Source organism: Callithrix jacchus, chromosome 15 (genome assembly GCF_049354715.1).
Source record: "Callithrix jacchus isolate 240 chromosome 15, calJac240_pri, whole genome shotgun sequence".
NCBI classification, from domain to species: Eukaryota; Metazoa; Chordata; class Mammalia; order Primates; family Cebidae; genus Callithrix; species Callithrix jacchus.
The window spans coordinates 102,114,015-102,138,568 of record NC_133516.1 but is presented as its reverse complement, the minus strand read 5'-3'; the positions used below and the strand labels follow the sequence as shown (position 1 = coordinate 102,138,568).

The 24,554-nt window shown below is 38.4% G+C and overlaps 1 protein-coding gene across 3 annotated transcripts in view; it reads left to right on the top strand.

Annotated features, from left to right (window-relative positions):
• LOC100414943 (uncharacterized protein NECTIN3-AS1-like) overlaps positions 1–23,238 on the top strand; it is a 172,334-nt gene extending 149,096 nt beyond the window's left edge. For 2 of the 3 annotated variants that reach the window (XM_078352286.1, XM_078352287.1), the window contains 4 exons: positions 11,124–11,809; positions 12,039–12,230; positions 15,858–15,924; positions 16,019–23,238. In XM_078352286.1, the coding sequence (XP_078208412.1) occupies positions 11,585–11,809; positions 12,039–12,230; positions 15,858–15,924; positions 16,019–16,287 (753 nt within the window). In that variant the 5' untranslated portion in view covers positions 11,124–11,584 and the 3' untranslated portion in view covers positions 16,288–23,238. The remainder of the gene's footprint in view (positions 1–11,123; positions 11,810–12,038; positions 12,231–15,857; positions 15,925–16,018) is intronic. The other variant, XM_078352288.1, reaches the window with a different exon arrangement.
• The last annotated feature ends 1,316 nt before the right edge of the window (positions 23,239–24,554 follow it).

Genomic DNA, 24,554 nt, shown 5'->3' with positions numbered 1-24,554 from the left:
AATGACAAAAACATGAAAAATATATTTATTGTTTTTTAGAGAGAGAACAGGGCATAAAGACCGTCTTTGTATTTCAGAAAGGTGATTCATTTTCATAGGTTAAATTTACACACTAATGAAAAGGAGACAAAAATAGGAAAAGGGTTACTTTTTTTTTTTTATCTTCCATAGACAGTAGACTGAGCAGCATAAATAACCTATCTTGTTCCTACAGGCCAATTCCTTACGACAAACATACATGGATTTTCCTAATTATATCTGCGACTGTTGTACTGAGATTTGATTTAAATCACAGTGCTGCTACCTGTTGCTTAGAAAATTTCAGGGTAATTCTATCGATCACAAAATTGGGACGTTGAGCCTGGTTTTTCTGATCTTCTTGTGTCAAGTCCTTCCTAGCTTCCAGTCTCTGCAGACCTCTGCTCACCGTGACCTCAGCCTTCTCAGACTTCTAAGCTCCCTATGGCCAGGCTTTACTTGGGAGAGGAGGCATTTAAGGAGTTCTAATCCAACACTTTTATTCTTTAGCATCAAGTTAGGTTGGCTTCTGGTCTGTTTTTGGCTTTTGCTGTAATTTCTGCAATCACGTATGTCTCTTGTTCCTTGGATTCCATATCGACCTTATGCTGCAGTTCTTATACCTGCATTCTTCTCCCATTACTCAGAATCGAGTTCCTGTTTTAAAAGTTTGCCAGGACTGCCCAGGCCCTCTAAGAACACCTAAGACCCGAACTTACATTTACCTTTCTTTCTTTCTTTTAGCCACCAGGGTCTAGCCCCTGCTGCACAGACTGACTGTGGCTCCACTATTGTGGATTAGGCTTTCTGATGCTGCCTGCCTGAATTTTGGGACATGTTTTGCTGCTTCTTGGCACCAAGCCATGCTTTCATATTGAGCGAACTTCTGCTCTTTCATGTTTGCCTCCTGATACCAATTTCCTGGCTGCATTATCAATCCTTGTGTTCGGCCGTATTCCTGAGTTACTTTGTCTGCTTGCCAGGCTGGACATTCTCCCAGCACCTGCAACTGAGCCATCCACTCTGATGGTTGGGTCTAGTTTCAGGCCCTAGTTTCTTCTATTATGACCTGACCAGGCAGGTGCCTAGGGTTTGACAAATTCAACAAATGTAAAACATGCCCTTCTAAATGTTTGTTTTAAATGTAATCCTTACATCAGTTTTGTTGCAATTAGCTTGTTACATTTAAAGAATTACTCTCATACTTTTTTATTATACTATGTGGGTTGTGGAAATTGTTGCCTTTCCATATTTGCAGTTCTTTTAAATAATAACATGCAAATGAACCTCACTTTTAATTGAAATTCTGAGAAAAGTTCTTGGAGTAACTTTACATTTAAGGGTGCTTTAATTTGACTGAATTGGGCCTATTTATGGCCTGATTTCTGAGGCAGAAACTCTGGGCCTAATTATTGTGTTTCTTTACTGCTCTCAATTATATTTTACATATGAGGAGTTGAAGAGCAAGAAAAAGTAATGAAAATATATGTGTGCATGAGTGAGTGTGTGTGTGTGTGAGTGTGTGTGTGTGTGTAATGAAAATATATGTGTGCATGAGTGTGTGTGTGTGAGTGTGTGTGTGTCTCGTGTTGAGAGTGGGGGGAAGATAAGGGCAGGGGAAAGCAACTCTCTTAACTTGAAAATGTAAAAGGGATCCTTGTTAATCTAACCCTGTCACTGATGTGAGTGCTTATTATGGTGTATCAAGTAGTGTGCTAATAAGAACTGGGGTTACTTCATTTAAGCCCGATTAAATAGTGACTAATTTCATTCCTACTTCACTGTGGGAAAGCTGAGCTTTGGAGAGGTTCATTTACCTGAGTTCACACAGAAAATAATTGCCAGATCAGGGATTTGAACCCCTTCTGAGTGACTCCAAATTTGAGTCCTCCAAATTACATTGCTTTCCTCTTCTTTCGTATGATATTTCCAGATTATTCGTGTATAACCTGGGAAGTAATAGGGAATGTGGAGGGAAATAAGTGACATTAACTAGTTATAGTAACATTTACTACTTATAATTTTCTAAGGGTTTGTCCATACAGTATCTGCTTTATTTTCAAGAAACTAACAAGGTAAATGATATTGTCTTCATTTACAAGGTCAAAACAGAGACTCAGAAACATTGAATAACCCAATGTTGTTGTAAGGAGCTGTAGTTTCTTCATTTGATGCTTACCCTTCCCCCATGAGAGTCTACTACGGTATCCTGACAATGGACACCTGAATTTTTTTCCAGGTTTTTGCTATTGTAATTATACCACTATGACCATTTATATGACGACTTCTAGTGCATATTTTGCAAAAATTTTTCTCAGCTATATACCTAAGAGTATGTGTGTTAAAAATGCTGATTTAAGGTTTTAAATTGAAATTTAAAAAGAGGTCTGTGCATGGACCAATGGTCAGAGTGTGTCATAAACCGGTGATGCTGATTAAACAAATTCTGTGAACTAAGGTTTAAAAAAAACCTGTAAACCTGAGGCCTCACTATTCTAACCAAAAAACAGTCATGTGACTTGGTGATTTATCTGGGGCAACAGAGTGCTAGAGCTGGGACTAACCCTGTAGTTCTGTAATTACAGACAATTCTTAGGCCCGTCCCACTTTAACACACGAACATTATTCTCACCATTCTACTAGGGTGGCCTGAGAACTACAGACTTCACAGGCTCAGAGGAGAGATTATACACCGCTGGGTAGCTAGTCTGCTTCTGAGAAGAGATTTGGTTTAGAGAAATTACTCCAGAGTGTTTACGTTGCTTCAGCCACGGGCCTGTGGGCCGTTAAGCTTGAAATGAAAAGAATGACTTCGTGGTTTAGTTTTATGAGGGAACCAAAGCCATAGAATTATGATCTAGTGCATACAACATTGAAGGATCACAATTTAAAGTCCAGTAATTCTTGCCATTTGTCTTCACAAGAAGATCTCAAAGAGTTTTATGAGAAATTATAGACTAAGAATTTGGGAGAGTTATGTGCAATTTATGGTTAAAAAAGGAAGTGCTAAAGTTTTCTGGAATGCTTCAAGGCTGCCATTAGAAAAGGCATGAAGAGAGCTTAGGGTCATTGAGTCTTTGGCTGGGAGCCCCGGCGAGATGAAATGCAACCAAACAATTCGGTGATTCTGCATGGCTTCAGCCTTCTTTGAGTGACAATTTTGCTTTTCTGGGGGCCCTACTAATTGAAGGAAAGCATAGAGGAGCCAGAGTAAATGGATTCTTCAGAATCTTTAAGGAATATTGCAGTGGTCATGTTAATATAGCTTTTGTGGTATACTTTCTTTCTGATTAGTTTTTTTCTCTTTAATGGGAATTTTAAGGACTGTAATGGCATAAGCCAACAGATTTTTAAAGAGCACTAATATAAATGGTTATTCTAAATTGTATTTGGAAGAAACTCTACTTGAGGTATTTAAGTTAGTAAATAAAGACATAAAATTAATAGAGACTATTTTAAGAATAAATATGGAATGCTCTAAAATTTTGGTGATCTGTATGCTTTCTGGTGGCTGACCAATAGGATTTTTGATTGAATTACTACAGAAAATTCGGCACAAAATATTATGAGATTTAACCACCCACTGAGTATATTATTTGTTACAATTTTATTAGGCTAAATCAAAGGTTATAGCATCTCATCTTCTACATTGATTTTCAGCCCGGGGGTAAAGTTTTAAAACGAGATGATGAAATTTTAGAAAAGAGCAGTACTTAATAAAAGGATAATACTCAATTATTTTATTTAGAAAAGTAAAACTATTTTGTGATTGCTTTATATGTGCATTACTAGCCTTTAAATAGACAACTTTTTTTGACATTAACATTTGGAGCTTTGCAACTAGTCTGAGATTGAACCTGGGATGGACGTGTGGGAGTGCAGAGGTCCTCATGGAGAAAAGATGGGTTGGTAAACCCAATGTCAAAAGTACCCACATTTCCGATATATTGCCTTTGGCTATAGTCTCTGAAAAGCCCGAATATGGTGGACAGCATGGCTGGAGTTTAGAATCCCCAGATAATCATTTCAGAATTGATACATCTTACATTTGGTCATTTTCAGTGGTTAGAAATCCTCTTTTTTCCTTATTTTGTGTCAGTGTGCCTCATCTTGCAGCTGTTCTCAGAGTGCAGTATCCAGACCAGTAGCATCACCCAGGAACTTGTTAGAAACACAAATTCTCATATTTTTGTTGGCTGCATAAATGTTTTCTTCAAAGAAGTATCTGTTTGTAGCCTTCAAATACTTTTTGATTTTTTTTCTTGTAAATTTGTTTAAGTTCCTTGTATATTCTGGATATTAGACCTTTATAGATGGGTAGATTGCCAAAATTTTCTCCCATTCTACAGATTGCCATTTCTTTTGCTGTGCAGAAGCTCTTAAGTTTAATTAGATCCCATTTGTAAATTTTGGTTATTGTTGCAATTGCTTTTGGTATTATAGTCATGAAGTCTTGGGCCATGCCTATGTCCTGTTTGGTATTGCTTAGTTTCCTTCCAGGGTTTCTATGGTTTGGGGTTTTATATCTAAGTCTTTAATCCATCTTGAGTTAATTCTTATTCAAGAGAGGGGTCCATTTTCTGTTTTCTGCATACGACTCATCATCACTGGTCGTTAGAGAAATGCAAATCAAAACCACAATGAGATACCATCTCATGCCAATCAGAATGATGATTATTAAAAGTCAGGAAACAATAGATGCTGGTGAGGCTGTGGAGAAATAGAAACATGTTTACATGATTGGTGGGAGTATAAATTATTTCAACCATCGTGGAAGACAGTGTGGCCATTCCTCAAGGATCCAGAACCAGAAATACCATTTGTCGCAGCAATCCTATTACTAGGTGTATACTTGAAGGATTATAAATCATTCTACCGTAAAGACACATGCACACACATGTTTATTGTTGGACCATTCACAATAGCAAAGCCTTGGAACCAACCCAAATGCCCATCAGTGATAGACTGGATAAAGAAAATGTGGCACATAGACACCATGGGATACTATGCACCCATAAAAAAGAATGACATTATGTCCTTTGCAGGGACATGGATAAAGCTAGAAGCCACCATTCTCAGCAAACTAACACAGAAAAAGAAAAGCAAACACAGCATGTTCTCATTAATGTGGGAGTTGAACAATGAGAACACATGGACACAGGGAGGGGAACATCATACACCAGGGCCTGTTAGGGGATTGAGGGGTGAAGTGTGGGAGAGCATCAGGTCAGATACCTAATGCATGCAGGGCTTAAAACCTAGATTATGGGTTGATAGGTGCAGCAAACCACCAAGGCACATGTATACCTATGTAACAAACTTGCACGTTCTGCACATGTATCCTGGAACTTAAAAGAAAACAAACAAACAAAAAAAATGCAAATACTCCTGAATCAAGACCTACTGAGTCAGAAATACTGAGATGGAGCCCAATGATGTGTTTTAAAAGCCCTCCATGCGATCCCATATCTGTTAACATTAGAAAACAACTATTTAAATTATGTTGATGAGTTTAAGTTTTTTGTTACCATCTTGAAGAGCTCCTATTTCAGTGTTTGATTCATGGTAGATGCTCAGTGTTACCCCAAAAATGGAAGAGGCACTTGATTTGTAATGTAACTGTCTGTGTTGTTTACTATCATATTTTAGTCTCTCTCTCTCTCTCTTTTACTATATATGTTCAGGAGTGAATAGTTCCCTCACAGATTATTTATTAAAAATGTGCGTTTTGAATGAAGAGACCCCCAAACAGGTTTTGTATGAGCAACATGGCTGTTTATTCACCTGGGTGCAGGTGGGCTAAGGCCAAAAAGGGCGTTAGCAAAGGGCAGTGGGATAGGAGTTCGTTTTATAGGTTTGGGGTGGGCAGTGGAAAGTTATAGAGTAAGATCAGTTACGGTGGTGGGGGTAGGGGCAAGGACTATACATTACCATAAGTTCAGTTGCAATGGTGGGTACGATAAGAGTAGTTAAGAAGGTAGAGTGGGGTGAGGAGTAGTCACATGATCATAATAACAGTTAAGATGGCAGGTGGGGTGAGGGGAAGCTTATGTCCCTGGAAGCTCTGGGCAATCAGGGATAATGGGGAATGCAGGCAGGGGTTGGGGGTGATCAGCTGATGCAGGCAGGACTTTAGACTTTCTGGGTCTGGGCTTGCCATGGAGGCCTGAAATTATTAATTTTATTTTCCTTTGAGACTAGTTCTTCAGCTTTTCATTTACTATGAAAAAAGGTCATCTTCAAAGAAAATGGTTGTTTGATGCTTCAGTTATTTAATTCTCTAGAGAGTTACTGAGAAGCAAAGTTGGTTCATGCCAATCATTTCTTTCCCATTAGAAAAGGAAAGTCACTTCATTATCAATAACGATTAGTGAATTTTTCTCTGGTCTCTACTTCAGGAATATCCAAAACTTCAGTGGCCAAGAGTTTGTTGTTAAGACTTCTAAGTTCACTTTGAGTCTGTGTAGGCAGCAAATTTGTATAGGGCTATGCACTTCTCAGCTTTGCTTAAGGTAATATTGAAAATGGGGAAAAAAGTTAATCACAAATAAAGTTGAAGTGCAACAGGTTTGGGGAGACAATGGACTCAGATTGGGATGTGAATTCATATGCTTCATATACCCAATTATTTCTGATGTGTGAAATCCAGGGAAATTATGTTCCAGACTCTGTGAAATTCATGTGGTACAAACCTGTTTTGCATCTTTTCAGGCAAAAGATCCGTGTGGTTTGAATAGCATCCTTGTGTGTAAGCACATCTAGTCCTTGGGGAAGAGGTTCCTCATGGTAGGGACACCACACAGAAGATGTTGGGTGTGTGTTCTCTGGAAATGAGATAGCTTATTATGGGTTAAAAAAAGGATACTCAGGAATCATTGAGATTTCAGGGATGTTCCACATACACTAGGGTAGGGAGGTAGGGATTGCCGTAGCATGCTGAGAGTCTACCAGGAAGACAGAGAAATCTGGTAAAGCAGGAAGGAAGTGGGTCTGCAGAGAGCCAGGGGTCTGGATAACCAAATGACCTCCTTAGGTAGCATTCCTTACTTTTATGATTCTAACGATGTGGGTGGAAGAATGTTTCTAGGATAGAATTGTGTGGGGGTCCGGCACATCTGCTGGGGGGCTTCTGACCAGCGGAGAGCCTCGGCCCCACTCAAATGTTCTCAACCTGGAAGAGGGAGTTCACGGAAGAAAAGATAGATAGACAGTGGGGTCTGGAGGACTGCCAGGCAATGCCAGAGCAGCGAGTTTATTTGTGCACACCACAGGTTATATACCTTTCAGTGCTTGAGGAGTGACGTACATTCCATTGTATCTTAAAATAAAATCAAGAACAAGAATCACAAGAAAAGGGCTACAGAAATATGACTCTTAATCATAGAGTGTACAGCAAAGGGACAATAAAGTTTGCAAAAGGGGGGTCACAAATCTAAACATGTGTTTATCTAAAATCAGTCAAACAAGCAAGTAAGATTGTTAACAAGGTACAGCTGGACCTTTCCAAATGTCATTCTAACCTTGCCTATTCATATAGGATCATATGCAAACAATATGATTGAGTTAGCAGAGGTAAACAAAGTCATACAGTTATCGTGCAGAGAAGGAACTAGGAGGCACACAATGTCTAACCACACAATGTCTCATTAGACCACAAAGCCTGAGCTCAGCCATCCTGTTGCAAATGTCAGAGGCAAAGACTGATGTTTATAAAATCAGTGCAACCAGACTTCCTCCTTTCCCTTAGCTCAACAGCCTCCAGGAGAGGAGAAACGTGTATAGGCTCAAGCTCAAGATGGCAAGGGTCCTGTCAAGGGCCCTTCGCAGGAGCGATCCCCACAAAATTGGACTTGAGAAGCTCTTTTCTGAGTACCTAGCCAGACCTGTTCAGCTTTGACCTCCTCAGAAAGAGACCCAGATAAAGGGGAGAATCGGCACCTAGAGCCCAGGTTCTGGGAGGCAGTCTATAAAAACTTGCATTTTGAAGTCCACAAACATTGACTGAATACCCTTCTTGTGCCAAGTGCCATGGAGATGCCAGGGATCAAGTACTGAGAGAGCTCCTGCTCTCAGGGAGCGCCAGGCCTCATGAAGGCAACAGATATTTAAACAGCTTGTTATAATTCAGTTGAATGATATTTTTAGGGAAAAAATGTTATGCAAGAATACAAATCAATTTTTTTCTGCCTGAGGAAGTCAGCTACGTTTTCTTAGAAGTGATAATATAGGTAGGCCAGGTAGTGAAGAGGGGCAGGGTCATGGCAAGTAAAAGGCTGAACTTTTAAGGAAGTATGGTGCTCTCAGGAAATGGCAAGCAGTCTGTTTCTGCAGCAGCATAAGATACCTGAGGGTGAGTGGAGTTGAAGTTGGACAGATGGCATGGCATCAGATCATCAAGGACCTGTATGTGACTTTGCTGGGGGAATAGGGATGAGAGCTTTAGTCAGAAGAGTCACATGATCAGATTTCTTTTAGGAAGATACATTCTAGGTATTTTATGGATTCGAGAGAACAGAGGCCAGACTCAGAGTAGAATCTTGTAAAGTACACTTGAAGGCATGATGTGGGTCTAACTCAGGGCCATTGCTAAGGGGGTGAAGAAGCAAGGTTGACTTTTTTAGGCTTGAATTTATCATGCTGACTTCCTTTTTAGTCATGTCTCCACCTGTCTGTGGGCTTCTATGGTTGATACTCTTTTAGTTACTACCTCTATAGTTGCTCTTGATGGAAGGAACAGAGAGAAGGTGGGCCAGCGTTCTCTCATATTACATGGGCCTTTTTCCCTCTCAGAGACTTTACCAAACTTTCCTAACAGTATTAAACTAAACCCAATTATTAATTAAAGAATTTTGTGTTATTATATTAGTAAATAAGTTCTCTCTTTTGATACCACCTTTTGTGACAGGCAATTATAACTTAAATGGCCTCAAATGGATTAATTTATTCATGAAACTTTCATTGACATTTGCAACATGAAGGCACTGTTTGCTTCACTGAAAGGTAGTAAAAGAGCTCTGACTATCTTCTGGCAGAAATTGCCAGTTCTGCTTTATTCTCTGCGCCACAAACCAAAGAACTTTCTCAAAGCATTAGGTTTATATATTCATTCACTCATCCATCAATTTATGTCAACAAACATTTGTTCAACATCACTACGTGAAGACAAAATGATGACATGAAGTGAGAAACACATTAAAGGGGGAGGAAATATAGAACAGAAAGTTCGAGATGGACTTCACAGTTCTCAGAAATCCCCAAATTTTAAAATGCCCTCACGACTTTGGGCACATTAATCTTTAATACTCTTACTACTTCTGTTGTTAAAGAGCATCTTGGTTTAGGAAGTAAAGTTTCGCTTATTAGATAGCCTAGGAATCAAATCTCTGTTTCCACATTTCTCTGACAGTTACTTGGAACTTTGATCCCTGGACTTTGCAATGTGGAACCATATTCACAGGTCACAGTAATTTCAAAAGATGGGCAAAGAAAGTATTTTCCATTGTCTATCTGTAGGATTTTCTCTTGCTTAAAGAGAGACTAAATAGGATGGTTTTCTAGGCAAGTGTGATAGAAAATATGGAACCTCCTCCCTCACCCTTTCGGAGGTCAGTCTATGAATTTGTTTGAAAATTATTGTCCAATTTCAGAGTTTAGCTAATTAGTTGTTTAAATGACTAAGGGTAATCAGAGAGCATAAAAGTATTATTTGCCCAGGCATATTTTGACCTCTTCTTTTAAAGCCCTTCCTTTCATTGAAAAAAAAATTCTTTCTCATTCTAGTCTTCTGCTCTTTTGTAGAAAGAGAACTTACTGGGAGTTAGGTGACTTGACTTCTGGTCTCAGTTTTGTGGCTAACTAGTTGTAGGACTTTAGGTCTGACGTTGCCAAACTATAGCCTGCAGGCCAAATCTTCACCACCATCTGTTTGGAAAAATAAAGTTTTATTGGAGCACAGCCATGACTATTTGCTTGCACATTGTTTATGGATGCTTTCTTGCTACAACACTGGGAACAAATACTTCTGATAGTAGCACATGGCCCACAGAGCCTCCAATATTTACTGTCTGGCCCTTTACAGAAAAAGTTTGCCAGCCTCATATTTGGTCAAGTCACTATCTTACTTCTGCCTCATCTTCCCCATTTGCAAAATTTGGAAGTTGGAATTTATACCTTTCTTACATTTGGTCATTGTAAGTGCTTGGAAATCCCTCTTTTTTACTTATTTTGGGTCAGTGTGCCTCACCTTGCAGCTGTTCTCAGAGTGCAGTCTTCAGAGCATTAACCAGGAACTTGTTAGAAATGCAAATTCTCATATATTTATGGACGTTTCAGAGAATACAGCCAAAGGCAATGTGCCTGACATGTGGCATATTAACATGTGGATACTTTTGACATTGGGTTCACCAACAGGTCATGTTCTTCTTACATTGTTACTCTAGAACGCTTCTGACAGAGCAGTCTCATCTCAGGTCAATCATTTTATACTGGGACATAAACCTATTCAAATTTTTTTCAATTTACTAAGCTCCTAATACTGGCAAACCAGTGTGGAACACTAAGTCTAAGAGAATCCCTGCCTTTGAGAAACTTATAATCTGGTTAGAAAAAATAGCTACAAGGTTTCAAACTTAAATTACAATAGAAAGTAATATGGGATAACGTACCACATTAAGTGATAATGATTAAAAGATTTCAGAGGAGAAATGTCATTGTGGACTGACATGATTAGGGAACACTTGTAGGAGAAGGTAGGATTTTGCTTATAGTCATCTTCATGGCCCTCTAAAACACTGGGTCAGTGTCCTTCCAAAGCAGTAGTTTTCCAGATTTTAGGATGCATAAAAATCACCTGAATTAGCAGGAAAAAATGCAAATTCCTTACACCTAGCTTTCGAGATTCAAAGTAGGTCTGGGGTACAGCCTAGAAGTGAGTATTTTCACTAAACACCCAGATAATTTTGATACCCATTCTGATAAGTTGTGAAGTATAATTACTACCCAGGAATTTATGCTGTTTGGTAGAGTTTTTGTGAACTGTGGTTATGTATGACTAGAAGGAACTCCATTGTTCATGGAGCAATTACTTCAGTGACTTTCTCTTTTAGAAAATGTGAGACCTCCTAGGCCAAGAAGAACAACCTGAGGACCCTATTTCTGAAGGTCATTGAACTCCTTTAGTAAGTCCGGAGGAGAAATGTGAGATCAGTACATCTTTTGAATCTATGACAGCTAAGGGTACATCTCTTGAAATAGTCACTGTACTAACCACTTCCTTCAGCATTTGACTCTTGGCTCCTTGTGTTGTGAGCTCCTTGTTCCTGCAAAGCTGGCTGGGGTCACCACAGTAGGTCAAAAAAAATCTATCAATGACAGAGATAGGGAATCTCCAATCTCTATCCCAAGACATGTTCTTGATGACTTGAGCACATCATTAGATGTTCAGAATTCAGAAGAGAGATTTCATCTATGGGAAAATGACCCTCTGAAAAGAAGTATAAAAGCATCAAAAGAGTCATTGGAGTGGACACCTGAGAGTCATGTGGCTGAGGTTTCACAAGATCCCACCATGCTTCCAGTCCAGAGGAGAAAGCTAGACCCATTCCCCAAAAAGAATAGGCATCATAAGAAGACCAGAAGGACAAAAAGAATGAGGAAGGAGGAAATGGAGGCCCTGCGCCCCCTCGTTCATCCAACGCCTTCAACACCAGCACAAAGTGAAGAAGATGAGGCTGTAGACAAAAAGCCAGCTGTACTCAGTGCCCAGCAAGATAATCCTGACCTTCTCCATGAGGTAGGGATAATGCACAGGGCGGCAAAATCCTGGGATTATCACTCTTCCATAGGAAAAATAATGACAGCTCTTCACTTGGCGTGGGAAGAATTGGGGGTAAGGAGCTTGAGAAACAAATTGGGATCATTGGTCCCAGAAAGAACATAGAAGAATTGGCTCCGAGAGTCATGTTCTTTTTGCTTATGGTTATTCGCTTTGAGGGCTTTTAACCCCTTTCTTTTACTTACAGGACAGATTACAGAGTCTACAGGAAGAAGGCTTCAGTGTGATGCATCAGGAATGTCAGATCCGGTCCGATGACCTCTCGGTGGCTCAGGTGCCCTCTTCTCCAACATCACCACCATTCTGCTTTAGCGGTTTCCTCGGCTGTGTCTGCCCGACCTTCTCAAGGTCTAGGAAGCGAAGCCTCCCAGAAGGAAGGGTAAGGCAGGAGGTGATGCTGAGGTCCTGAGGCCTGGCCTACTGGGGAGTCTGCGCAAAACCAGAGTTGAGCCTCAGCAAGATGTGTAGCCACTCGAAATTGATACAGCTTCCCCTTGTGTTTAGTTTTATAGTTCTCTCTGTATGTCATCATTCCTCTTAGTTGAGTTTTTGCCTGTCAAAGAGAGAGCTGCTTTTATGCTAAGATCCTCAAGCCAAAATCCACAGTAAAAGCAAAGTTAAACTTTGAGACTTTTAACTTTTACTCAGTGATGGAATTACTTTCTACTTCCTTCCCATTAGGTAGAAGGTGGGATTCTGTCTGGATTAGTTATTCCCAAAATTCATATGTCTATAGCTCAGGATTGAAGTGATACCATTTCATCATTTTCAGTAATGTTTCCCGATATCAACAACCAAATGGAGACCTTCCATGTCCAATTCCTTTTATTTTCTTTTACCTTTTACTACAGATTCATTTTGTATCTTTCTTCTTATTCTTCTCCTTCTTCTTCTTCTTCTTGTTCTCCTTCTTCTTCTTCTCCTTCTTCTCCTTCTTCTCCTTCTTCTCCTTCTTCTCCTCCTTCTCCTCCTTCTCCTCCTTCTCCTCCTTCTCCTCCTTCTCCTTCTTCTCCTTCTCCTCCTTCTCCTTCTCCTTCCCCTCCTCCTCCTCCTCCTCCTCCTTCTTCTTCTTCTCCTTCTTCTTCTTCTTCTTCTTCTTCTTCTTCTTCTTCTTCTTCTTCTTCTTCTTCTTCTTCTTCTTCTTCTTCTTCTTTTTTCTTCTCCTTCTTCTTCCTTCTTCTTCTTCCTCCTCCTCCTCCTCCTTCTTCTTCTCCTTCTCCTTCTTCTTCTTCCTCTTCCTCTTCAATATTTTGTTGAAATTCTTCCATTTTCTAAGATGAATAAGCCTCAGGATGTCCTGGCTGCTACACAGCTATGACTTTCTTCATCTCTAACCAACGCTTGGTTTCTTTTTTGTCACTTGTTAGTGAGGTACCTGGCTCTCCCTTCTGAAATGTACCTTTGGTGTTCTCTAGCCATCTGTATTGAAAGCATAATCACACAGGTAATATTTCTTCCTTGTCATTCTGTAGTCAGACTTTCACAGAATCCTGAGTTCTGAGAATCCTAAAGAAGATAAGTACTCTAAGAAAAGTTCAAGATCATTTCAATTCCCTCTTGTTCTGGTATGCTAGGTTAATCCTTTTCCTAGGATGTAAGAGTTTAAATTAATCTTACACCTTCTTTTGAGGGAGTATGTTTAAGAAGTGTTTAGGAGTTTCCCTGTAGCTTATCATTTGTTGTTTCCTAATTGTCCCAGTTTCCCAAGTCATGTAAGAATAATCAATAAAAGCACGAATATAAATAAATGTGCAAAGTATCTGCATAAGAAAGAAATAATATAAATTATTTTATTTTGTCCTTAGCACTGACTTTGATGCTTACTATAAAATCAGAAACGTGACTGACATGTTGATTGTTTTCTTGACTGAATCAAGGCTTTGTACGGTTAGAAGAATATAAATTTCAGATAAGGAAAGATCTACACAAGCACTTAGTTTCGAAACTTTTCTGCTCCCATGTGTCTTGACCCCTTTGCTCACAAGCAAGAGAAGGGGAGTTTACATCTCCTCTGATGCATTTGGAAATAAGAAGGTGTGTTTCCAGGTTTCAGCGTTTGTGTTGCTGTATTCAGGAAGGGAATAGAATGAGTTGCAAGAGTGATGGCAAATGTCCTCAGGGGTGCTTTGGAGGTAATAGGTAAAAACCACATTTTGAAGAAATTTCATGGTTTGGTAAGGATTTCAAATTAGAATAAGAAATTCTGCAAAACGTCATAGTACTTAGAGTAAAATCGGACACCTTTCTAAAGTCAGTCATGCTTTAAACGTTTTAGTTGTCTAAAAAGCAGTTGATTTCCCATTTTAGACAGTATTGAGTTTTCTTGAGCTAATTGACCATTATAAATGGGTTTATTATTTAATACAAGAAGCACACTCCCAGGTAAGGCATAATGTATGAAAGTCCTGAGTCATAGAGCCTATTATTAGAAGCTCACCAGAATGTAGGTATTAATGTTGCCGTTATACTTTATTAGATGTTTCTGCTGTGTGTCTTGACCCTTTACTCAGAAACAAGAGAGAGGGTGTTTATATATCCTCTGATGCAATTTGTAAGTGGGAAAGTATATGTTCCTGTGTCTCAAATTTTGCGTTGCTTTCTTTATGGTTTGAATTATTAACCATGATTTATGACTTAATAAGGCTATTTTTGAAAAATATACTTAGAAAAATAGTATAGCTGTTTCAAAGTAAAAACAAATTTAAAAATAAAACTTGCTAGTATTGATGAAAGATACAGGTTATGAGTCATTTAAAAAAACTTTTCCCCTGCAAAGCAGATAAACAGGTATTGCACATGCATTGTAAATAGTCATAATTGACAAGTACAGAGGTGACCATATTTAATGTATTTAGTCCCCATGGGGACTCACAGAACTAGTAGGTATCAGATGTTGCTGTACTCATTGTTACAGATTGAATAAGCTAAGGTTCAGCAGGTCAGTTAAACTTTTCCAGCGATTTTTCTAAGATCACTCATTTAGTCTGATAAATGATTATAATACAAGTTTTTGAAACAAATCATCGAACTACGAGTTCTGTGGTTTTATCATGTAAACAGGATTCTTTTGCTCTGATTTTTGTCCCAACATTCAATATTGAAACATTTCCTACTGACCATTTTGTTTTTGTCTACTTATTCTCACATTACTGTCTAAATTCCAGCTAGCACCTATGTTACTTTCTGGGAAATTTTAACATGAAAATACTGTGGCTAAAGTAAAATTATACCAAACAAACAAACAATTAAAAGGGTTTACTTATTTCCTGAGTTTTGACAGGAAATGTTGAAAGTATCTAGTCCTGCCCTCTTATTTATCAGAGGAACCTGAAACAGAGAAATTAAATAGCTCTCTCAAAGAGACATAGCTGGTTAGTGACAAAGCTAAAACAAATAACAGCTAACATTAGATAAATACTGTGCTAACTCACACATCAGTAATCTTCAGGCCATCTGCATGGAGTTGGTATGATGGTTTAAGTTCAGAAAAGTCCCAAGACTGGCGAGTCCTGATGCAGAATCCAAGCCTATGACTGCTAGTCTCTGAAGCCTATACTTAGTACTTTGTACCTCTAAGTATTATAAATTAAAATGCCTTTGTTACAAGTCTGACTGTAATATTAAGAATTAATAATTTCTCTTATTTGCCTAAATTTAGATTTTAGCTGTAGCACATATACAGTAAAAATAGTCTAATAAAAAAGTCCAATTAAAAAGACTATTTCTTTGGGTAAAATTTCTGTATTGGGCTCTAAGTAATAAAATAGTTAGAACCTTAGTGTGATTGATAGAAGAAAACTTCAGTGTAATATAAACAAACTTTTAATCATTACAACCAATTAAGCAGAGACAATTACTTAACGGAAAAGTGATTAAGAAAAAAGGAATAGCACATAATCAAAGGAGGGTCCTTGACTTGACACGGTCACAAGACAAAGCACAACAAAGATGAATTAGGCTCCGCAGAAAGCTAACAGACTTAAAGGCATTTCTCAACTGTTGTCAGGTGGAGTTTGAGACTTGGGCAGTAGAAAGACAGGCTCTTCACCGTAAGCCAGTGACCCTTGAAATAAGTAAGTAGACTCCTGCTAATGAACTCCAGGCTTTAAATGGGAAATTTGAATTTTCTCACGCTTCAAAACATTCTTTTCATTCTGATTTGACAAGGCCCTTTTCAAGACAGAAGAAAGAACAACAGAATTGGAAGAGTTAAATCACTTGGCTGCGTAATCAAGGAATTTGGTTCTTCATTTTTGCAGATTCAAGACACGAGGACAAGTGCTATTGTATGCAGGAGAGCAGATTGGTGCACATTTCTGGAGCTATCTTCTGACAGCTATAAAGAAATATGGCACTGCCCCCAGCCTGGAACCTTTGTGAAGAACTGTCTCAGACACATACAGTTATCACCCTCTTGGTTCACAATGCTCACCTAGAGAAGGGCTTTGACTGTGATCCGTGGTTCTCCCCACCCTCAATACCTTGTGCCTTAGAGTCAGTCCTGCAGTTGGTGAGAGGGCCGTGATGTCTATTTTAATAGTAGTTTAGATGAAAAGATAAACTTCTAAGCAGATGACAAAATTCTTTACACAATTACGTAATTTTAATGAATTCAACATTCTGCAATTCTATTACAAATGATTTCTAATGTGAAATTGACTTATTTTCTAGTTGTAATCGGCATTCTGATTCTAGAATGCCTGTGAAGGTACTCAGTGTTGGAGCCTTATGATAGTACTCTTCTGGCAGATGACACAGTGGATCTATTGTGATGAAGAAACAGTAACTGAGACTTTTAATAACTACTGTGAGAAAGATCTTTATACTTGTCCTTATATTTGGAAGAAATAATTAAAACGACTTGAAAAATTTTTTAAAACACACACACATTTCAACCTGCATGTAGTACCAAAACTTGTTCTTGGCCAGTGATGCTCAAAACTAATCTCTGGCTAAAATTTATATATAAACCAAAATAGATTTAAAAATAAAATAGTAATCACATAACCTCTTCTCTAAAGCTACCATTCATCCTAATTTAAAATGTCTCGTTTTAAAGTTAAAATTGTGAAGCAAAGGTCTATACCCAATTCTATAAGTCATCTAATTCTAAATATTTTGTAATTACCTAATAAGTATTTGTGAAATATCTGCCTAAGTCTGGACTTAGAAGATAGATATTAGCTCCTCGTTTTGCCATTTATTACTCCGTAACTTGGCTATTTATTTAAACTCATTTATCTCTGGTTTCCTCATCTAAAAAAAAAAAGGAGGGTATTAACATATCAGGTGTTTTTTACTGAGGATTCTATGAGATAATATCGCTGAAAACCTAGTGGTTTTTTTATAGTAGAAGGCTTTTGCAATTATCATGTCTATTGAATTCCTATAAAGCAAGACATTAACTCCACTACATGCTACAGGAGGGTAAGCTACTCATGTAAATTCTTATTTGAAAGGAAATTAAATTTATGTCTGGGGGGAATAATGTACCAGCAAATAGATTTAATATGTGTTTATTTCCAATTTTTGTGTGTGTAGAGAAATTTTTTACCCCAGAATTAGACAAGCCAAAACATCGTTGCAACCTGTGAAATCAATATTAGTTGAGCCTTTGTCTTTGATTTATAGGGCTGCACAGACACCCATCTGGTCCTAAACTGCTGTGATTTTTGCAACCGCTTTTAAAAAATAAGTCATTAGTATTTTCTTAAAAGACTTAATTGTAAAGACGGTTGTTACTCAATGGCTGTCATAGGGTAGTGGTGGTGATTTTTTCTGCTTCAACCCTCTTGAGTGACACGAGATATTCTATCAATAGCAACACTTCAGTATGGCAATGACTATTAATGAAATGAGGATAGAAGCGCCTCTCAGATACATTAGAATTTTGAAGAAATTTTCATTGGAAAAGCTCCCCGCTATTCTAATATTCCCGTTTGCCATTTCTTCTGTCCACCTGTTGAATATTACACCAAGACTGACTAGGTAAGGAACTATTAAACTTTTATGATCTGTATTTTATTTTGCTCCATTCAATAGGTATGTGTGGAACATCTGTGCCTAAACTGAAGCTATTTTATCTCAAAGTCAAGGAAAGTAAACATAAATAAAAAGTGGAAGAACCTGTCTGTGCTGTTAAATAATATACAGTATGTTCGGAGACAGTAAGACAAGCACTTATATAATGAGCACTAAGAAAAGCAAAAGTATCTGAAGGTGCTCAAGAGGATGCTACACAATGTGATTAAGTAAGAACTGAAGCAGTGCCTTGTAAAGGAAGGATTATTGCAAGGGGGAATATAGGGACATCTTCTCTGATAGGTAACTTTTGAGCCAGACCTTGAATGAAAAGAATATGGTCTAGATTCATCCAATCCCACATACAAAGAGGTTAAAACCACTTTACTGGATAGAGTCATTTTGGAGGCTGGTGAAACCAAAGAGCACTGTAAGCCAGATCCAGGATAGAAGCTGATAGAAACTGTGAAACCGTTATGGACAGGTCATTATGCCCAAGTGTAGGCAGTCCAAAAGATGGGTCAGGAACAGAACAGAAAGCTAGAAAGTTGGGGTTTGAATAAAGGCAGAAATGGCTTAAAGGCATTCACAAAGGCTGGAATAAAGAGAGCGCCCAGGACTTTTATCTGAACAAGAGAAAGGTCTATGGGGTCCTGGCCATGAAGTGTTTTTGGTGGAGAGCATTAGCTGTACATAATGCTCTTCATCTACACCAAGACAACTCTGATTGGGGCACATTAGGGGAGATCCCCCAAGAAGATTGAGTGTGGATTACTCATCAGTTAAACAGGTTGGGATGAGATCAGCATTGGGCTGATTTTAGAAAATAGATTCAGAACTGCTATATTCAGTGATTAAGAAGAAGTAATGCATTCCCCCCTTTCAGTCCTCTCACTACTTTGCTTTAAAATGCACACAGGTGCACACACAGACAGACATAGATGCACAGGCACAAATATGAAAATGCATCACAGTTAAAATATCAATTTATTAATTTTTGGTTAAGTGCTACACAGCAATCCACCTGAAAACTTCATAGCTTAAAACTATGACAATCATTTATTTAACGTATGACTCTTCAAGTTGGTTGGAAAGACTATCTGTGTTCCATGCAGCATCAGCTAGGGTGGCTAGAATTTTGACTGGAGGGTTCACTTTCAGGATGGCACAGTCACATAATTGGCAAGGTAGTGCTTGCTGCTGGCTGGGAGCATAGCTAGGCTGTAGGCCAGGGGCCTCAGTTCCTGTCTACATGGGCCTCTACAGACTGCTTGGCTTCCTCTCACAGCATGGTGGCAATGTTCCAGGGATGAGCTTCCCAAGAGAAACAGGTGTAAGCTAGATTCTATGATCTAGTGTAAAAGCACTTAGAGTCAATTCTGCTGAAGCCACAGGCCACCCAGCTTCAAGGGGACCCTCTCCCTTCACACTTCAGCCGTTATCTCTATGGAATGACTGTCAGTATCCCTGTGTTAGTCTGTTTTCATGCTGCTGATAAAGATATACCCGAGACTGGGAAGAAAAAAAGGTTTTATGGGACTTAGAGTTCCACATGACCCTCCCCTCCCAGCTGGGGAGGCTTCAGAATTATGGCAGGAGGCGAAAGGCACTTCTAACATGGTGGCAGCAAAAGAAAAACTGAGAGGGTTGCAAAAGTGGAAACCCCTGGTAAAACCATCAGATCTCATAAGACTTACTACCAGGAGAACAGTGCAGCGGAAACCGCCCCCGTAATTCAAATACTCTCCCAGCAGACCCCTCCCACAACAAGTGGGAATTATGGGAGTACAATTCAAGATGAGAAATGGGTAGGGACAGAACCAAACCATATCAGTCACATCGTTAGAAGAGCACGTGGCATGGGAGATTTGTGGCTGTCTTGGATAACACAATCTGCCACAGTGAGCTCTACATTTTTGGATACTATTTAAAGGAATTTTTAATTCAGGCGCCTCTGAATTCCCAAAAGTGACAAGTCTATTGTGGTATGTAGGAAATATTTTCAGAAAGAATTGCATTCTAAGGGAGGAAATATTTCTGTGGAGATTTCAACCAGATGTGAAAGGTGCCATGAATACAACAAAGGGATGGGGGCATTAGCAGACAGGTGATTTAACACCAACAGCTGAGTGTAACGATTTAAAAACTGAAGTTAGGAAACCCCCTACTCTGCTGATGTTAGTGAAAGGGAATATTACAAATAGCCAAGAACCTTCAGATGTGGCTCTTTTGAGACAGCGTAGAGTACACATTGCTAAATCTAGATTTCCCTTTCTTTGACTAAACAACATTTTTTTGTGATGTCTGGAGGCTCAGAAAAATCTTATGATAGGAATCTGACCCACCATCTGGTCTAAAAGCACCAAATTGAAAGTGGACAGGAAAATCGTAGGTAAGTGTATGTCTCAAGTATGCTTCAACATTCTTTGTTAGTAAATATTTATTTAGCGCTTACAGGTGAAATATAAATAATGACTGTAGTATTCCTTCAAGTCTGATTAGAGCTTAGCTGAAAACAGCAATCAGTGAATCAAATGGGAGAGCTTTGACCCTCCTGCCAGAGGAGAGCCATTTAAATGAGCTTTTAAATGATCTATTTCAGGACTTTGAGCGGACACCCAGCAAAATCAGTTTGCTAAAATCTATACCAGCTGGCCCAGGTGGCTTTTCCTAGTCTCTGTGTCTGTTTTATTCACAAGTGCACTGCTATCGATTTGTATAATGAGGCAATAGCATACCAATGACAGCTTCCCCGAAAGCCATCTCATTTCTCTGTCTAGGATTTGGAGCAGGAAAGAGACAATAAACAACACATTTTCCTTCTGAAAATATATTTGTCACTTTCAGCTTGCTTTCTTCCTTGCAAAAAAGACTATCAAAGGCAAATTATAATTGAATATGGCAATGCTTTTCCTTTTCTTATGGAATGTTAACTTGGCAGAAAGAATCTGCCCTGGCAGAAGAGAAAATTAATCATGTTTGATCTCTCACTTTACTGGCCTCCAAGAAGTATTCTTGTCATTTGTTTTCCACCATTGTATTATTTTAACTGATCTAATGTCCTTCAGTAATTTTCTTTTGTTTAATCATTTAGCTTCCTGATGAAGAACCAGGGTAGTTAAATGATGATGCATTTGTGAAAGTTATGTCCACTCTGTATGTGACCACTGTTGTCGGGATAGGAAATCTCTGGTAGTTCAAGGGAAAATGCTAGACCTGAAGAATTAGGAACACACAATGAAAAAAGGATTTTTATCTCTTTATCTGGGCACTTCTTAGAATGGAGCTGTGGGTGCATTTACCTAGGAGAGCTGAGGCACAAGCAGGATTATGTGACTGTCAATGTCATTTAAGCCTTCTTGCCATTTACTGATTTGTATCGGATAATTTATCCAGCCTAGACAACTTCATGTACAGGATTAAAGGCTAGGATCACAGCACCTAAATTTCAACACCTTCTGAGGCTGCCGGGGCATAGAAATTGTGTGACTGGGTTTGCTGCTAAGGTTACTCTCCCTGACTCTAGGCAGAGATTGAAAATGAACTTGCAGTTTTTATTTCATCTCCTTTAGTGATGACAGTCCACAAGGTTGAAAATTGTGCATCTTCTGCGAGTCACACAAGTTCTTTGACCCAGGACCTATAACTGATTGCATGCACTTAACATTGTGTTTGGAAGCATGTTCCAAAAGGAGTTATTTTGAAGCTCAGTATTCTCTCTCCTTCCAGTTTAATTCTTTTTCTATTCCAAGTTCCATTTCTGTTTTTGAATGACTACCTTTGAGTTCAGAAAATTCATTCTAAGATGTCTGGAGATACTGATATGACATAGACCACATAAACAGTTGAGTTTTGCAGTGTATATGCTTCTCTTCTTTCAGAAGAAATGTTAAATGAAGCGCTTATGTTTTGCTTTAAGGACTTAGGCTTAGAAAACCTTTCAAACAGCACGACTTCTTTAGACAGGTAGTAATTTATTGTTAGGCATTCTGAAATGGTTTGCCTGGCAGAAATAAACATACAATAAAATTATCCGAAAACTATTCAGGTGAGTATTTTGATTCAACGATTGACAGGAAAATTTAGAATTTGAATATTTTGTGAATTGTAGTAGCGTCTTTAGCATTTGAAGGGATGTGATGGCAAATCAAATGGAAAGGAATTTTGATATTAGTATGGAAAATGTGCAGTTATGTAGAAGATACTGAAGGTACTGAAAAAAAGACTTCAACAAGGAACTGAAAATTATATTCAAAATCCATGAAGATCAAGGACACTTGGTGATTGACAAGTATTAATAGAACTGTTAAAAGATGTTTTGTAGCAATTGCACATGACACATTTCAGCATTTCTTCAATGATTTCAATATTATTTTTTTTGTTTATGTGCTGATTGAAGTTTAGCAGATGATATGTAAAAAGCCAAAAGGCTACATGACATGAAGAGCTTTATAATTGTCTAGCTGCCAGTGTTTTAAAATATATATACACACATATATATACACACACACTTTATATATATACATATATATACACACAAACAATAAAAAATATTTTAAAACTTTGTATACACACACGGACACCCACATTCCAGAAAATAAATCGGCAAATAGGTTGCAATTTTATAACTGGTAGAAAAGACACAGGCATATTTGATTGGAATATCACACATTAAAAACAAGTACATTTATTTATATCAGACAGAACAAGATTCTTTGAATCATAATTTTATATGCTATTTTTTTTCTAGGAAGTAATGTGAGAAAATTTTTTTAGGAGAACAACACTATAGTTTTCCTCAAGGAAATATTTAAGTAGTAGAAAATCAACACAATGCCAATTTGAATAAGAGTCCAGTGTTGGAGTAGAGATGTTATAAAGATTCATTAATTGAAATTGTGTTAACATTTATCTATTCTTGGATTTCTCCACCCTGAAAGTCAAGTATACAGTCAATGTTTCTCAAACTTTATGAGCATTGGAATCACTGAAGAAGCTTCTTAAAAATATTTTTGCTTGAGCTCCACCCTCAAAGAGTCTTATTCAGTAGATCTGGGCTAAGCTTCAAGGACCAGTATTTTTAACAACATTCTTTGGCCTTCTCCCTAAATGTGTTATGATGTACAACAAAGTCTGAGGGCGATTGGAACTGGCAAGATACACACACTATGATAGGATACCATAGGACTTGAATGGAAGGACATTAATTTTTTTAAATGTCAGCACTTATCTGAAGTCTATGGTCTACATGAAGTATTTTTGTCTAGATTTTGCTTCCAGATTAATCTTGCCATTTACTTTTTCCATAATTCCTCTAAGAAATACTCAAAATGTATTTAGATTTTCGTGTTTATCAGTTTGTGAAAGGGCCAGATTATTAGTTGCTTCTATTAATGGCTTCATTTTAACCTGTTACACTTTTCTTTTGGCTTTGGTGGCAGATGAATAAAAATTACAGCTGTTTGGAATACACAAAATTTGTGCATGTACAGGTATTTAAGTCAAGAGAAATAGTATTGAAAGATGCAAGGTGTTCACATGTTCTCACTCATAAGTGGGAGTTAAACAATGAGAACATATGGTCACAGAGAAGGGAACGTCACACACCAGGGCCTGTCAGGGGATGGGGGGCATGGGGAGGGATAGCAATAGGAGAAATACCCAATGTAGATGACAGGTGGATGGGTGTAGCAAACCACCATGGCACATGTATACCTGTGTAACAGACCTGCACATTCTGCACCTGCATCTCAGAACTTAAAGTATAATTTTAAAAAGAAAGATGCTATATTTAAAGTGCCATAACTTCTCTACTGCTGCATTAAGAATACACATTAATATTCCCTTCCAACTGGCTATTTGCCCTCAAATCACTGTCCTATTAATTGGCAAGAACTGAAGATAAAGCATTTTTAATAGGCTTGCAGCAAAGCTGATAATGTGGGAGATAGCTAGTCCAACATTTTGGGTAGAGAGTAACAGTTTGTAAAGAGAATGCTAGCTTTGGTTGGATAGCCCTGATTGTTTGAAGCATGGAAAGAGATGGTATAATTGATGTGTTCAGGCCACATTTTAAGGTGTGATTAGAAGACAAAGAGGTGGGGATCCTGGCCATCAAACTAACTAGGACCAAGTGACATATGAACAAGTTATTGGGAAGGCGGTATAAGATCTGTTTGAGAAGTGACCTGGTGTGTTCAGTATAGCCACAGACTCAAGAGCTAAGTTCAGAGGTTTCAATCACAGATCTGTCACTAGTTATCTGACCATTGACAAGTCACTTATTCTCTCTGGTCATCGTTTTCCTCATTTGTAAAATATAGATAATAATATTTAACTGTATTAGTTCATTTTCATGCTGCTGATAAAGACGTACCTGAGACTGGGCAATTTACAAAAGAAAGGGGATTAATGGACTGACAGTTCCACGGGGCTGGAGAGCCCTCACAATCATGGCAGAAGGTGAAAGGCACAACTCACATGGTGGCAGACAAGAGAAAAGAACTTGTGCAGGGAAACTCCTCTTTATAAAACCATCAGATCTCATGAGACTTATTCACTATCATGAGAACAGCATGGGAAAGACCCGCTACCATGATTCAATTACTTCCTATGGGGTTTCTCACACAACACATGGGAATTGTGGGAGCTACAATTCAAGATGAGATTTGGGTGAGGACAC